At 35.4% G+C, this 17,589-nt stretch overlaps 1 protein-coding gene across 1 annotated transcript in view; it reads left to right on the top strand.

The window, feature by feature from the left end:
- ANKS1B (ankyrin repeat and sterile alpha motif domain containing 1B) overlaps positions 1 to 17,589 on the top strand; it is a 423,652-nt gene that overhangs the window by 94,393 nt on the left and 311,670 nt on the right. The window contains 1 exon segment of the mRNA XM_010008039.1: positions 13,783 to 13,923. Coding sequence (XP_010006341.1) covers positions 13,783 to 13,923 — 141 coding nt within the window.

The raw sequence follows: 17,589 nt of genomic DNA, 5'->3' as shown, positions 1-17,589 counted from the left end.
GTGGGAAATAAAATTATGAAGGACATCTCTCCCAGGATACATAAACCTTATGTCTTAAGATTCCCTTGTGGCAAAAGTCTACCCACTCTCTAAAGATTATATAACTTGAAAAATTGTTTTTAAAAGCTACCACCCAACTAAAACCCATCTGTTAGTCCTAGTTTTTAATGCACACAGTGGTATTTCCCACTGAGAACTATCATGGCTATTATTTTTTTCTTTAGACATTTAAAATGTGACACCGAGTTCCAAGCATCCACTTGGTCAATATAGAATAATATGTTTACTATAAGCTACTTCACAATATTATTTCTAAATTATGTCTAAACATGAGCTGGTTGTTACAAAGGAGCAGAGTGAAATATACCAACTTCACATGAATTTTTGTTCCTTCTCTTAGCTAATTTATCTAGCAAAGAGAAGTCCAGATATTTTTAATGTATAATTTCCTAACCTTTCTACACTTGCTAAAATAGGGGTTTTTTTTGGTATCTATAGGTTACACCATGCTTCAGTACAGTGTTGTAAAGATTTCTGTGGTAGAGGTGTCCTGACAGCAGCTGTGTGGCATGCACACACAGTAATTTGCTTCACAGCCATCTAAAGTAGCCTGCAGCTCCCTGCTGCTGAGATCTGGTAGAAGTATTGCTATACAGTCCTCCAGCACACATAGATGCATCCTGTGAGACAGTCAGTGCTTCTTTAAGAATATAAAATACAAAAACATGACAACACTAAGCATGACTTAAACTGCATGGAGTAAAGTATACCAAGGGGAAGGTGCTGACCAAGCTAACAGTTCATCTAATCTGTGTTTAAAAAGTACCTTCTTTTTCACTAGAATGACCTTTTGGAATATTTCATCAGTCTGCCTAATTCCGTATGTGTGTGGCAGATTCCTTGGCTATCAGATACTTGCAGCAAAGTAGCTTGCAGACAAACCAGTCTCTCTGAATGCTGTTATATGTTTGGCTTGCACTGGTGAATTATAAATGCGTCTCATGCCTTTGCTCCAATTTGTCACATCATGTACCCCAATGACCCTATATTACTGTGTTTTGCAAAGTGTGTGCTGGTTGTACAGGCAGTTCCTTTTTTTTTTTTTTCTTGTGTAAAGTGTGTACTTCCATTTATTCTTACGCAATTAAATCTGACAGAGTATAAAAGAGCAACTAGTTTGTGCACACCCTCCATAACTTGCCATACTTCAGGCTTGTTCTTTCTTAAAACTTTATTTTTTGTGACTAAGTAATCCTTGAATTTTTAAGTTTATTCTGTATGTAAATCTTGCCATGCTACCAACCACTTTACTTGCCCTGCTATGGACTCTTTCAGCTTAGCTAAATCTCTTTTACATAAGGATCTCAGATATGAGCGTAACCTTTTTTTCCGTATAAGATAATTATAATACAAGCTTTTCAGATCAAAGACCTTATTTGTCATTACGCCCATAAAGCTGTATGTAAATTCAGGGTGCTCTGGAAATGATTCATAATATTTTATCTACTCAAGAATGCTGTTGGACAGCTATGTTTTATTAAATCAACCACAGTAGTTTTTTGCGGCTTTTTTTTTTTTCCACAAAGACCAATTTAGTCAGACTGTCATATGTTGTAGTAATGAGCACATATGTAAATTGAAGACTAACCTCTGTTTTGTTATACTTAGATGAATACCAAAGAAATCTATCAATCTTAACAGGATTAGCCAGGATCTGAGGGCTTTGTCAGCTCTGATCTTGAAATAGTAATTCCCAATAATTAATGAAAAAATATTCCAAGTATTTCCCAATATGAAGTATATTTGCTCTAATTAAATGTATTTTTGTGTGTGTTGTTCAGTGCTTTAGAGAATCACCTTTTTCACCCCTATTTGTGCCATTATTTCTATTGTGCTGTCTGTTTTTTGTTTTTGTTTTGGTTTTTTTTTTGGTTTGTTTTAACATCCCTGAGCTGCCTACGCCATTGTGGATACTATTGCCAGTTTTGCATAGCATAAAAATTGTCCTTTCAATTTCTTCCATACTCTGTGTCCATCATCCTGTGAGTACACGGTAGTGTATTACACAATGTCCACTTTTAAGCTAGAATCTCCAATTTAATTTAGATTCTACTGAGACAATTTCAGTTACTTCTGAAGAACCAAAGAGAAGATATTACCATGAGATGTCTGCCCAGGCAGGTCATATTGCAATATTAACCTCAACTCTCTCTTTGTCATATTATTACAAAACCAAATAGTTCAAAAAACTGATTGCTATTGCTGGGATAGCAGACACCAGAGCTGTTTCCCTCAATCCCTGGCCTTCCAGAGAGGTCTGCCAAAAATCTCTCATGGACTCCTGCCTGACCTTTACTTGGGTTTCACCTCTCCTAAGGCTTTTCTTCAGTGTTTCAGCCAGAATCAGGTTTGCAACTTCTCCTTCACAGGAGAAAAAAAAAAAAAAAAAAGTTCTTTTCATCATGTTCTTTCTTGATTCTTTTATTATGCTCCCTATTTGATCAGAGTACCACCAGCTAAGGGTGCTGAAATTCCAAGGGTTGGATCCAGCTGCATTAAGGATCTCAAGTCACTGTGGATGTGCCAGGTGCCTTTTGTATGGGGCTGATGTGGACTCAGCCATGCCTTCAGGAGGAGAGATTAAGAGTCAGTATCTACCCTTTAGTACTGAAAATGACACTTGTGCTTGGCAGCTGAATCCCACTGTAAGCCCTCAAGTCAGTTGCATAAACATAGCCATCTAGTGCCCTTCTGGTCAGCAGTTGAGATATCTACTGGGGCTGGCAGATGTGACAAAGGATTTGGAAAGTTGTGGTGCTCTGGAACAGCAATTAGAGGCTAGGCAGGGTGCCCCAAAGGTAGGTGCTGGACCTCAATGTAGTGGCAATGATATAAGCAATGATAACATTAAGGATTTAGAAATGTTTGTGAAGCTTCAGTAACCTACTTGTTTTATTGCAGTTGAGCTACAGAGTATGTAACTATATGTGAGATCTACAAGGAATACAGAGGACTCTAACACTTCAGTATGATTATATTTTAATTTCTGAAAACATATTTTTGCGATCTTAGAATTAGTTTTGATAGTTTGTACAAAGCCAGAACTTGAATATATGGGAGATTTATTTTTCACAGTCTAATGTAGATGTTTACCCTAGGGGGAAGATAACTGAGTTAATAAGGAAAGAGGAAAGAGAGCTTTAAAATGTACTATTTTCTGTCCTGCAATCTTAAACAAGTTATACAACATTCTAGAATTTTTTATCTTTTTATGTTTCTGCATGTTGCAGAGGTATTTCTGTAATATTCCTAAAATTCTGTCACTGCTGTCAGCAGTCACCAATGCAGGTTTGATTGTGGTTTTAATACATATTGGCCTAAGAATAAATGAGTGATCTACCTTCTCAACAGTAGGTAGAAAACAGTAGAGGAAAAAAAGAAATCTGAAAATGTCTTTTGTATATTCCTAGAGACAACACTGTCTACTCCATTAGTGTAAGAAAAAAGTTATTATGCTTGGAACTGGCAGTAAAACCTGATGATCACCATCTGATGGGAAATGCATGAGAACAGTGAGAACCATATGGATATGCCTCTCCGTTGTTTTCTGTAATGAGTGGAACATCATAATTTTATCCCTATGGTGTAAACAGAAAATAAAGCCTACTAATCCATTAGAGCTAGTGAACCCCTGCAGGATCCATTAAAGGATGGAGATAAGTGTAAATGTATGTTTTGGCTATATTGTATTCTATGATTCTTTTGAAGTTGAATAAGTAGGTACTTAGCATCAGCATGGTAAATATTCTGCCCTATTTCACTGGGATAAATGACCACCCATGATAAGGTAATACAAAAGAATGCTTTCTAAACAAATTGTTTAGTACCTGTAATTAGAACACTGGGCAACTTTTTGGACTACTTGCCTAATTTTTTGTTTTTATTCTATCCCAATGGCAGCAAGCACACTTATTTTATAACTGACATATAAAAAAGATAAAGTATTTTTGTCCTTAAGTCTTAAAGCAGTTGACCACTCATGTTATTGCACTGTGTTGGCAGATTTTTTCAGTCCTTTTGAATAAGGTCAGCAAGTAGAAAACAAATGGCAGATTCTTCTACCTCTATAAAATATAGTGTCAGGAGTAGTTATGAGTTTAAAGGGCAACTGCTTACTATTTACTATACATTAGAAAAGTTTTCCTGTGGAATTAATACAGATCAACAGCATGCTATAAATGCATCCCTTAGCTTTGCTGTGAACTTGGCAACCCTAGGCTGAATTCAGTGGTATTAGTTTTTTTAACTGAGATTAGAAGCAAAAACCAGTTACTTGACCATGCATGCATTTATACCAGTTTCTTTACCTTTCTAGATGGATGTAAGAGTTGAATGATCTACATAATTTTTTATAATCTTTTTTTTTTTTTCTCTTGGCATTTGTCTTTCATAAACTTATTACACGTTTCAGTTTAGTGCTGTGAGGGATACTTCTCAGAAGAGGGTCTTTAATTTTCTTTGCTTCAGTAGTTATTTGAGACTGAGCAGTTTCTATTAATACTACTGCTGATATTGGTGGTCTGCCCAATACCTCTGGAATATGAACTCTTAACAGCCTTCAAAGAGGCAGCCTCAGCACTGACTGTCAATCTCAGACAAAAATAATAGAAAAATTTTAAAATGTTTTATTCCTATGCTAATCTTTCTTTTAATTATTAATAGTTGATTCCTTATGGGTATTGGAATATTTACTACCTTGCCCTTTCCTCTGTCCAAAGTGGTGCTTCCTTTAAGGAATCTCAATTTTTTAAAGAGATTGCTTATTTAGCCATAGATACTTTATAAGAAATATAGTGTTACTCAGGAGTTACAGGCATGTTACTGACTAGCTTCTTTATTTGTATTTTATAGGACCTTTAAGACACTATGTGATGACTGGCTGAAGAAAGAATTTACTTAAATTAAAGTATTAGGTCTTCAGCTACCTAGGAGTATGTCTGGAAAACAACATATAGGTGTTCTTGTATTGCAGTAGATTTGTATGTGCTGTGCTGAATCTGCCACAGACAAGAAGAGCTGTACAGATGAACTAACACAGGAAGACCAACCACTCTCCTGAATCTTCTGTTAGTTTTGGTTATTAAGATGACTGCAGTGAAATCACTGTTGTAATTCCATAAGTCAGGAAAAAGCTGCAGCTTGCAGTATGTGAGCTTCATGCTAGCAGGTTCTCCTACCAGCCATAGCAAAACCTTTGCCTGCCTAGTGAGGATGATTTTGATTTCTACTTCAGGCTTCCTTGAGAACTGTTGTCCAGTTGATAGTATTTGGCATCTTTTCTGGGGTTAGTGGGTGTGATTGTTTTTTTCTAATACCTGTAGAGAAGGCTGAGCTCTTGCATGTTTTACTGAGATCCAAAGGTAGATTACAATTTGACTGATCTTCAACTTCTAGAGCACACTGACTTGCCTGTCAAGATGTGTCAACTGATTGTCAGCTATTCTACTGCATTGGTTTTATAATATATTTAGTACTTAGGTGACAATATGAGAAGCTACTAGTGATTTGCAGCTGGAGAATCTATAGATAATCTAGTACAAAGATTCTTCAAGGCCTTTTTGTTTATCCATTTGTAACCAGCATACATCTTCAGACAACTGACTCAGTGCTGTACATAGTTCCTCTGTAGACTGGCTTTTGTGTTCAGGTATGATTTTTCTCTTATGTCTCTCATTAAGCCAACAGCAAGTTAATGGAATAATAACTGCGTTTTCAGTAACACACTTCTACTGATTATATATATGCTAAATTAAAAACTGTACACTGGAGGAGTAGTAAGTGGTGACTTCCACCTACTCACCTATCACCTGATTTTTCCTCTACTTTAATTTCTGTTCCTTCTGCTCTATTTCATGACAAATAATGTATTTTCTATAAGTTTCATCATTCTGCCACCCCCTTATCCACCCTCTCTTTCACAAGTTTTAAAAAAAGAAAATACATGTTTTACAGCTGATTTGCTTTGGAATTACATTGCACTGAGTTTTTTTAAATGTTATATGATAACATGCAGATAGTACAGGGATGTTAAATACAGAGATGCTTCTGTAGTTATTCTCGAAGCAGTATTTTCTTTCGGTGACATTTAAAGCCAAAAGTGCTGGTCTTTGAGTAATTTATTTTTCTTTATTCAAAGCTAAATATGCTTAAGCTTTTAATTCTGTTGAATATTTCTAAAAATATTAACACTTGATTTTGCTTCTCTGCAGACTCCTATATCCTTCATTATCAGTCTCTTTCAACTGTTGCATGCATTTTTCACAGTGAGTCACATTTTGCAATGAGTCATGTGCATATTGATTCAAGGAGACACACAAGCCTGTCATTAACATGATAAATCCCATTAGCTTAATTGGAACTATTCATGTCTGTAAACTTCAAGGCTCAAAAAAAGTTACCAAATTCCTTCATTCTTCACAGCTTGCATATTCTTCCTATGTACCAGTTTGGATCAAACCTACTATGCATGTGGGATGGAAAGACAATCCTAGAAGTGCATTTCCAGACCACAGTGTGTCCTTGTGGTCTCTATGGCTTGCTGGGTTGAGCTCTGTCTTGGGGCTTTATGCTTCAATGGGCTGAGCACTTTTTCCTTGGTCAAAAAAAGCACTTGAAGTGCTTTGATATTAAGCATTTGAAATTGATACTGCAATGTACAAATATTTATTATTAGTGTACAAATATTTATTTTCAGCATTAGGTACATGCTTAAAGTTAAACAAGTGCACAAAAGACAGGTTTGCTTTTTTCTACCTACTGTTAAGAGGGAGAAATTAGTTTGGAAGACAATTGAATCTTGCCCCAACCACTTTATTTAGGATGGAGTAAATAAATTGTGCAAATGCCTACATTTCCATACATTAAAGACAACTATTTTAGTCCATAGATTAAATGAATAGCTCAGATTAAATGCTTGGTTTTCCATCGTTTCAAATTAGTTTAAAAGAACTATGTTCTAAGTGTTTTTTTGAATCATGACAGTGCCTATTGCAGATTCAAGCAGCTAATACTTCTTGTCATTAATTTCACACTGAAAATCAAATGCTGCATATCCTTCCCAAGACATTTAAAAATGAAAATTCTGGAGGCTCAATCTACTACATAATTCTTAACAAATATGTTCTTTTTTGGTTAAATTATAATTACTAAAAGTACTTTGTGTTCTGTTCTCTGCAATTTTTTGATTTATTGCATTCTTATATTTTCTGACATTTGGAAATCTTCACCCACATGGCAACATTAAACAGGAGTTAGAAAAGAGTGAATATTCTTACTGAAACACATTGACTTCTCTCTTGATTTGCACTTAAGATATGCACAAAAAATACCAGATCACTAAATACAAGAGTCCTAGTACTGGCTTTTATGTATAGATGAAATACTATCCATGTGAAGATTACCACACCCGGGTCAAAAGCTTCTACGTTTAGTGAAAAATAATTTATCCAAGATCAGCCTTTTTTTAATACATGACACTTCACTGATGGAATGTTTTATTTATTTATTATTATTTTATGGTTATTTGTATTGAAAATTAAAAGTTATTGTAAGTCTTGAAAAATACTAATTTGGGGGGGGAAGAAAAGTTATCTTTTTTTAGTTTATGCTTGGTATTTCCTGATTAATAGCTTGTTAGGTTTTTCAATCATTAAACTTTTGTCATATCATATGTATAGATGTCAGAATTGTTTCTTCATTATTTGTTAGATGCAAGGATGTACTAAAAAAATTTAAAGGTATAGCCTTGCTTTTGAATACACATTAAAATGTACTAATTCATTTTGAAATCTTATTTTCACTTATAATTTTGACTTTACTCAGTGTAAATTGTACTTGGTGTCTGGTTCCAGGTTGTATTCACTGCATACTGTCAGATCCTGCTCTGAAGACAAATAGTTTTTAGGGTGGTCATCATGAGAGGTGTCAATAGCACTTGCCCACTGAGGGGCAGTAACTACACATTCATGTACTTTTTATCATGTATGTGAATTATGTTTGCCTAAATTTAATATATTTTACTTCTGTTACATATAGTTTGTTTTCATGACTCTGCTGACTTTAAGTTACAGTAATTTCTTCCTGGATTCAGACATTACTATGCTTGAGTTCAAATTGTACGACTGCTTCAAACAAGGTTTGGGGTTTTTTTGTTTTGTTTTGTTGGGTTTTTTTATGGGTCCTCAGTCAAAAAATACTATCACATGCAGCTTGGCTGATGTGCAGTGTTGTAGAGATCAAGATTCTCACTGTCTGGGCCTTCTTGAGCTTGGATTTTCAGAGCACTTAGCCTTGCATACCACTGAAAATAGTCACAGAATATCTCATACTAATTCCTGATGCACCTCTTTTGCCAGCTTGTCTCAATCATTTCAATACAGCCAGGAAATAAGGAGCACAAACTTAGTGACCACCTTGCAGAAGCTTAAATGACATGGCCAACATCCCACAGGGACTATGTACACAGTACACTTGTCCAACATTGAGCTGCTTTAGGTACAAGACCATCTTTGTTCTCCTGGTGTTCCCTTGCTGAATACAGAAGGTGTAATCAAACTCTAATCACAGCAAATTAAATTGTCAAAGAAATGTAAACTGAGAACATATTTGTAAAAGGATGACTGCAGACTTGCAGTGTAATGTGAAGGCCAAGGTAATGAGAATGGAAGTGGAAAAACACCAAGTAAGGAGAAGGCTGCCTTGGGGGTTATGGGAGAGGTGTGCCCAGGCCACCAAAATGTTTCATTGTCACTGTTCTGTGAGACATGGCACGTGTCTTGTAAATGAGGCTCCTTCTAGTCAGGATCCTCAATGAATCCCAGAAAGGTATATTTGGTTAATGTGGGCATGCTGCTGTGGAAAAATAGTAACCGACAGTGTTGCATTTCATATCCAAATGCTACTTTTTTCTCTTCTGCATCCATCAGACATTTTCCCCAGGGACCATCCCGGGCAGCAGCAAGGGGAGCATGGAGAGCACAGGAAAGCTGTCCAAGCCCTGCCCTCACTGGCTTGGCTGCCACTACTGCTCAGAACAGGTCATCCTCATTTGTAGAGGATATTCCTGAACAATTTCCCTCTCAATTTTTAGTATAAGTAAACTTAGAATATTACACAATAGAAATATGTTTTATTTACTTGTATTTCATGACATAATTACATATCCTTTGGGCCAGGCAAAGGTAAAGGCACGACTCTGTAATCCACTGGTTAGGATCATATGAAATGTTATGATACTTGCATGATCCTATATCTGACATACTACTTCTTCAGGAGAAACTGCCTCCTGACTTGATTTTCCCAGATTCCATAGAAGTGTTTAGCTTATCAAATGTCTGGTTCCTTCCTACCTTCCGTAAGTTGAAGGAGATTGCCTTCCAGATTTCATCTTTGCTGCTCCATTTCAAAAAGCTTATTTTCTTAATACATGATATGCTGCAAGATAATTGTTAACTTCAGTGTCCAGAGCTATGATGCAACAGTTAGCAAACAGTCAAAGTCCTTTTATTTATTCACTTCTACAGTTTTTCTGGTGCTATCTTGCTCTAAGTGCATACTGTCTTAAAGGACATTTTCAATGCTTCTGCAAACAGCTGATAATTTTGCAAAAACAAGAAGCAGAGCAGAAAGGGAAATAAGATGTTTTGCCTGACTTACTGTATTAATAGAGAAAACTCATCTGATAATGAGGTCTTATGGTAGTCAGGATAGAATTGGGATCTGTAAAAAGGAAGGCAAAACTTTATGTATGTTTTATACACGGTCTAGAGCTGCTTGAGCTGTGAATTTATAGCTTTAAGTAACAGTTAAGATTAAAGCTGCTCTCTTTTTCTTTTCCTGTTGATTTTTAAGAGTGGAACAGACTTCCTCTGCTTTTTCTATCCATACTCATAATGCTGTTTATTGCTAAATAGTGGCTTGCTTTCTGAGATCAGGAGAGAGATGTCAAGTTATTGTGATAGTCAATCTGCTGTACAAATATATATGAGGAGAACAGATAACCTGTTTACAGAGTAAAGTATCCTTCAGGTCCTACTAGGCAAATTTTGCTTTTTGTGTAGGTGGAGAAATTGAAGACTTCCATACCTAGGTTTTCAAAAGCATTATTTAGATGCTCATCAGATAAGAAAATCAGAGGTGATGTGTCAGGCCCAGTAGAATTTGACAGAAATTTACCACTAATTGTAATGGTCCACTCTCCTTATACTAGACCTTACTACTCTGTTACTGCTATATTCTTACTCTCTCTTTTTATGTGCATAGAGAAATTGTATTGTTGGTCCCTGACTGCTGTAAGCAATTTGAATGACTTAATCCAGTGTTCAAGTGAAAAACAGAATTTTTTTTTTTCAGTCTTTTATTATGTATCAATAATTTTTATTTCCCTACCAATGCTTCTTTTTTATATATTTTGTTTAATATCTGTTAAGGTTTTTGTTTGTTTTCTTAGACAACGTATGATGCTTATACATGTCTCTTCTAGCTCAGGCAGATCATTTCCTAATTACATTTACTTTTAGGAGCCAAACCAGCCACAAATAAAAGATTCTCAATTGTGTCTGTTTTTCTGTTTTTCTTTATGTGACAGAAATATCTTCCTTTTTTTCCCCCCCCCTCAAACGTGGGCATAAATAACTTTAGTTTCACTATAACTCTCCCCACAGGGTTATTTCAAGGCTTCCCAGCAGCACACACAGAATTAGATTTTCATGTCCAAAAGATCTCTGAGGAAGCAAAATTAAATTAAACAGAACAGAAAAATGAGGCAGTTCTGGGAAAAGAATGAGGGCTGCGAGACAACAGCAGGAAACTAGGTGGTCTGGTTTGAGAGTTTTAGGGGCTCTTGTGACAGTCTGAGCTCTGTGAATTGACTGTAGATCTTTGTATCTCACATGTCTCCTCCAGGTGCATCCCAGGCTACCCCATTTGGGTGACTTTTGACTCCCCTTTCTCTCATGCAACGATTAACTCGTTCACTCCTCTTTACAAATGCAGGTCTCTCCCTTGTTGCCTGTTTTCTGGGAAGGACTGCGGTTCTGGTAGAAGGGCTGGGTGAGAAAGGTGATAGCAAGAACTGTTTCTTGACCCTTCACATAAGTTTGTCCTAATGCTTCCTTTCTAATGCTTTGTCAGTAGCAGAAATCTGGGCAAGGAGACAGAAATCAGTCATTAAGTATAAAAAAGAGCCAACCCAATTCTGCTGTAGTCTGTAAATTAGCCTGTATCATGTAATTCATAGCTGGATTATCTTGTTTTATGAAACTGCTAGTCAGTTTACTCCAAGAGTGTTTAATGAAATCTGACATTGTGACAGGTCTTTTTGAATAACAGGAGATCTGCCTCTATCATGTTCCCTACTTCTCATTCATATTGGCAATACGAACTTAAATTTGTGTGATCCTCACTCAATCTTAGACGATTTATATAAAATTAATCTAATAGAAATAATACAATCTAATTCGGCTGCTGTATGTTTCTACTGTTCCATAATATTTTTTCTGCTCTGTTCCTGTGATAGCTAAATACTCATACATCCTCCCCTGGGTGACTGAAATGTATTGAATTTTATTATTTATCTTTTAATTGTGTTAAGAAATCGTCTCTGATGTTGTGTGTGTGCATTTTTTACCTTTAGAAGGTGCGTTGCCTGTACATTTTTTGAAACTTCAGTCTTTGTTCACTTAAATTGGCTAGTAAGGTCATAGCTAATGTGTGCTGCTTGCTTTCCTGTACCTAGCAATCCTGCAGTTCTTTGCTTTTTGCTTCAGGGGGCAAGAAACACTTTATTCTTTGGTCAAAGAATTCTGAAATTTAAAATAAAAACATAGGACAACCACCATGGAAGATGGCATCATAAATAGGAGGGGAACACCTGTAGTCTTCTTCCTTTGTCTGTGCAAATGCAAAGCAGTAATAGTTCTTCAAGACTCATACCCTGCAGAGTTATCCCAATCCTTTTAATAATCTGTGTAAGAATATTGGTTGCTGTGGCAACGCATTATGTGGTGCCACTTGGCTGTCAAAATAACCTCATGAAATATCATGCTAAGAATGGTTTAGAAATTGACTTTCAAAACAAAAGTAAATAAATCCACCTAACTTTAGAAGGTATGGCTAGATTCATGAAGTCTGCAACAAGGGAGCAATGTCTTCTAACTGAGGGGAGTCAGACTAATAGTGATGGATGTATCATATTTCTCATCTTTGCTGAGTGAGCTGAAATATAATGTAGAAATAATTTTTTTTTCTGCTTAAATTAATGTTATACCAACCACATCTGTGTATAAGAAGTCAGCACAAGAGTAAAAAATTAAATGCCCCTCAGATGTTATGGAATGTGAGTTGCTGCATATCTGTGTGGTGCCTTTACTTTTCTTAGTTTTTATCAGCTTGTGTTCATCTTCAGAACTGCTGCTGTTTCTCTGCTTCGTTTCCCTGCTACTTTTCCTTCATCTCTACATTCCCTTTCTAGCAGCAAACTCCACACATTTCTTTATTCTGTTGGCTAAAATAATTTGCAGTTAAGTTGGTTTTTTAAAATTATTTTTATATGGGCCTCATAGCAGTACTTTGGAGCTAATGTTACCACCAGATGAATAGATGTGTTCAGCCATTGTCTCAAGCAGCATTGTGTCAGTCAGGCAAAAATCCAGCTAGTTGTGAAAGACTGTTGAAGACAAGCAAGCTCTCTTCCTAAAGACAGCATTAAATATCTGAATATCAGGTGGACTGCACAGATGTGAAGCAGGCTAGACTGAACACCTATTACCTATTCCAATTTAAATGTTGACAAGAATTCAGATGAAATTAAAGTTTGCTTTTTTTTTGTCATACTTTTTTAACATGAGATTTTAAATATCATTCATTACTGGCTTAACTTACCTCCTCCTTCTTCTGTAATCAATAAAGTTAGTGCTGCAATTAATTTAATTGGGGCAGACTATCCTGTGCAGCAAGATATCATAAATTAATGGAATCTGTCCACTCTTCCTGTTTCTGGCTGTCATGAAAACTTACTGGTTTAAGCAAAAATCAGTATTATCCCTTATCACTGAGACCATTGTCTGAATGACATTTCCCTGTACCTTTCATCCCTTCTATCTGATGAATCAAAATGAGACAGATAATTTTTGAATAAAATTTTTGTCTACAAAATAAGCTAGCATATTTATTATTGACAAATATAAACTAAAAATTGAAACCTCATATTTTGATGGAGTTTTTTCTTTTTGCAAAAAAAAACCCTTGGACTGATTCAGGCAAAAGTAATATACTTGTTCTTTTCTGAACAGAACAGATGACTATTGAAGTGAGATCCCCTTAGCTTGTGTTATTTCCTTCTTGGGGTTAGGATTTTTTTAAATGAGCATTAGCTTTTATTCTCTGGGGGGTATCTTAACCTTAATGATGTTAAAGCAAATTTTAAAGTAAAATGAAGGGGAAATACCCAATTACTTGATCAGGAAGAAAGTAAATACATATTTTTAATGTATGATGTTTGCTCATATTTAAAGTATAATTGCAGATAGGTCAAAAGGCACCTTCTTTAGAAAGTGTGATTTTCACACAGCAGATTCACAGTTGATTAGTTATTTTGTATTAAAATAGCAGTTTATCTTTTGGAATTTACAAATGAGAATCTTTTAAGTTATTTTCATTATGTAAAATGTTTCTTCTCAGTGTATCACTGTGTTTAATTTGGAAGTCCTCTTTCTTTAGGCACAGAGACCTTCTTCAAAGAGTTTATCACCAAGGGACGAAGATGATGATGATGCAGGTGAAAATACTTGTGGTCCTTCAGGTTTATGGGAGGCCTTGACACCTTGTAATGGATGCAGGAACCTTGGATTTCCCATGCTTGCACAGGTATATGTTTACCTTTTAATCCTAAATCATTAACTGCTTAATCTCTTCTCATCTTAGCTCTTGCAGTAATTTCTAGTCTTGCCATATTCCCTTGATAATGGTTACCTTCAGTCTTCATGTTAACCTCAAAATCTGGTTTCAAAATTGAATGTCAAGATTCCAGTCATTATGCTGTAATGCTCATCCAGATGAACTTAATATTGAGACTGGTGTTTATTACTCCCATTGTAGTCAGATAGTGTTTAGGTTGCATGAGGTTCTCATTCAGCCTGGAAAGAAATTTTGAAGTCATATAATTTCCTTTGGGAGAAGTACTCTATTTTTTTATCAGCTTCTAATGAATGTAATGACATCTCAGCTGGTTTCTTTATAGAATTAATTGAGGACATAATGCATAACACAGCTGGTGTAAGAATGTAGCCTAAGACTTCTCTTTGATTATATAAGTTAAAAAAAAAAAAGTCTCCAAACATTTTTGAATGCTCATGATAGTACAGAAGAGAGTGAATAAAAATGGGTAATGTACTAGGGTCTAAGTCCCAACAATTCTCAGAGCAGAGCACTCTGCAATAGCCATACCAAGGCCTGCCAACAGCTGCGTCCTGAACAAGTGATACTGTATTGCTACAGCACAGGACGATGCTTATTGCTGCTTCTGGGTCTCTCTTGTTCTCTCACCACGCTGCAGTTTAGCACTCTCATTTCTGTAACATTTTTCCTGTGCTTTTCTTGTAGCATTGAATGGAGGCCTGCCAAATATCTGTTTAGAAAAGTCTGGTTCCTCAGTTGCATCCTTACTTGGCACTGCATTTAAATAGCTTTGTCAGATTCTTGTGTACCAGATTGGAATTACATATCCTGTCTCACCACACTTCATACACTGTTGCTTTCATACCGTGACTGTACTTTTTATTCCCTGGAGTCTCAGGGGACTTGCACCTGTTTGGAGTCAATGTTAAAGCTTCCACTGCAGTCTGTGGAAACAGGATGAGGCAACTCGTGTGCTTGAATAACAATCAGTGCTGCCTGATTTTTTTAGAAAGAACTTTTATATTCCTTTCTGCTTTCAGTAGCTGTTTCCTTCTTCAGACTATCATTAGAGACGTGGCAAAGTGCAGAATAGGAGTGTCATGGTTACTAATTCCTAATTTTTAAGAATTTGTTTCAAAAAACATTTCTTAAGTGGAACTTCTATTTATTTATTATCACCCATGGTTTGATTATTGTTAGGCTTTCCTGTGATGAACATATATGCCATTTTGGAGTGATTTCCTTGTTTTTAGAAACATTTTTGTTTTCCTTGTTTCTTTTTACTGTCAGGCATACATAAAATGTGTTATAAAAATGGGGAATGCTTTTGAAAAATAGATAAAGTTAGCTTGGTTGGTATCTCATTTTTTTTTTAAAAAAGAGAGAAACTAATTTCAGCAATGATTTAAGTTTTAATATAGTGACTCCTGCATTAGTTTTATTCTTTATTTGTAAGTTTTAAATTCCACCTTAATCTCTCTTGCTCTGAGAACTGGTAAGATTTTAAATTATGGAAAAAGATGGTATTTATTCTATGTTCATTCATTGAATGACAGATTGTCTTTCTAGATTGTTTCTCTCGATAAATGTTGAAGACAAACATTTCTGAGTTTCTGTTGTTTTCCTTTTTATGGAAGAAAGGAAAGAAATTAAGTAGTGTCTCCAAATTATAAACCAGAGAATTCAGTTTATAAATTGTTACTATCATTGTATGAAATCTTTCAAGCTGTTAGCTAATCTGTTGGATCTTTTACTTCAGAATGGAGCAGAGAACATCTTGTTCTAAGGGATTGAGAACACACATTATTTCAGTTTTTAGAGTAAGACCAGATTTGATCTAAGAAATTGTAATAGCTGTAATCTCCAACAGCATGTTTTAGGTGAAAGTACAAGAATATGTTTTCTGATATTTATAATATCTAATTAATATTTAGTTAATATCTGCATAATATCACTAACATAATAATGAAGTAAGGGTATTTGAGATCATGTCTTAAAATCTGTACTCTACCAAAGATCCCAAAATAGCAAAAAGAGGTCTATCAATTGCTCTTGAACAAGTTCATTTTTCCAGTTATCTTCTAGTTCAAAATAGATTTTTTGTTTGCACTTCAAAGTTAAACAAACATAAAGATTGATTCTTGGTTTATATACACAGTCAGAGGCATGATGGTAAAATGAAGGTGAATTTTAGGTGAGATTATGACAGTGTCCATCTGTGACCTAATGAGCTCTATTTTCAATATGTCAAAAAAAAGAGCAGTTATCTCCTTGAAAAAATTAGTTTCTTTATTGCAGCTATGGAAAAAGGATTGGCTGGAGGTAGTTCTGACAGGCAGTATGTCATTTCTGTCTGGACTGTGCTGGGAAGTGTCATTTTAGAAAGGGCTGTTACAGAAAATTCTATTAAATTGTTCTGCAGAAAAAAGATTTAAATCTAATATAGCAGTAATATGGGAATTCTCAGAATAAGCAACTCTTTCTTACATTCTCACAGTTGGTGAAGTCCTGGAAGAGCTTGATGGAAAATCTTTCTGTCTTATAAAAATGTCACAGTTTTAGAAAGTGCCCAATTTTACATCAGAATGGAGCTAACCACCAGATTCATCCACCCCCAAAATAAAAGAGCCAGAGACCGTTGATACCTGGGTGGATTTTAAGAGACTGAAATTTAAATGCTTCTTCTTGTTTTAGAAGAAAGTTGATTCCATTTGTAGGTTATTATTCACCATTAATGTGGAGTTATTGTTTTGTTGTTGTGTTTTTTTTCCTTGAAATTAGTATTATTTTGGGGCGGAATGTTAATTCTTGGTAAAATGGATGTACACTTTGCTGAATAACGTTGATTTCTCCAAATCAGTATTTTATATCTGAAAAAACCCTTAGAAAATTCTGGATTTTGTCAGTCAGCACAAAAGAAAAACCTTTTTTTTTCACCTGTATAACTATATTCTACAGATTCCAGAATTTCTAATAATCTTAAATAGCAGCACAGTAAAACAATTTTGATGACTTTCAAAGATGTAAAACCCCAAAGTGTTTCTATAGAACTCCCAAATTCTAGGACTGCAGGCTGCATTGGAAGCAGTTTACTCTGCAATGATATGTCTGTTAAACTGAGATGAAGCTTTCATGGTATGATAGTGCTAGACCCTCTTCCATGGATCTTGTATAATCTTCCTACAGTGACTATCAAGATTTTTAATGGTTGCATTTCTGACCATCATAAAAATACAGTACTAATAAACTTTCTTCCTGTCTAAGAGCTGGAATAAAAGAATATGTTATTGTGTAGATACAGTTTTCTCTCAGAGTAGCCACAAAAATAGGAATTAATGTTACAAAGTAGAACATTTAGCTGGAGAGATCTCTCTATAATGTAGGTAAGTGTTGGAAAGAAAACTGAGGTAGGATCCTTAAAATATATTTTTGAGCGATTCCTCTTAATGAGAAAGAAAGCTGGAATCATGTTTGTGTCATTATTATTGACCATCTTAAATGAGCAATTGGTCAAGAGGCTGGTAATTTAACTAAATGTAGAATGGTAGAGGTACAAATAGTATAATCAACTTCAACTGTATGTGGTTAGTTACAGTTATGGGGATTTCCAAAGAAATACAGTCTGCCAGGAAAGAG

Source organism: Chaetura pelagica, unplaced genomic scaffold, assembly GCF_000747805.2.
Source record: "Chaetura pelagica isolate M959 unplaced genomic scaffold, ChaPel_1.0 scaffold50, whole genome shotgun sequence".
Lineage (NCBI taxonomy): Eukaryota > Metazoa > Chordata > Aves > Apodiformes > Apodidae > Chaetura > Chaetura pelagica.
This window is presented reverse-complemented; position numbering and strand designations above follow the sequence as displayed.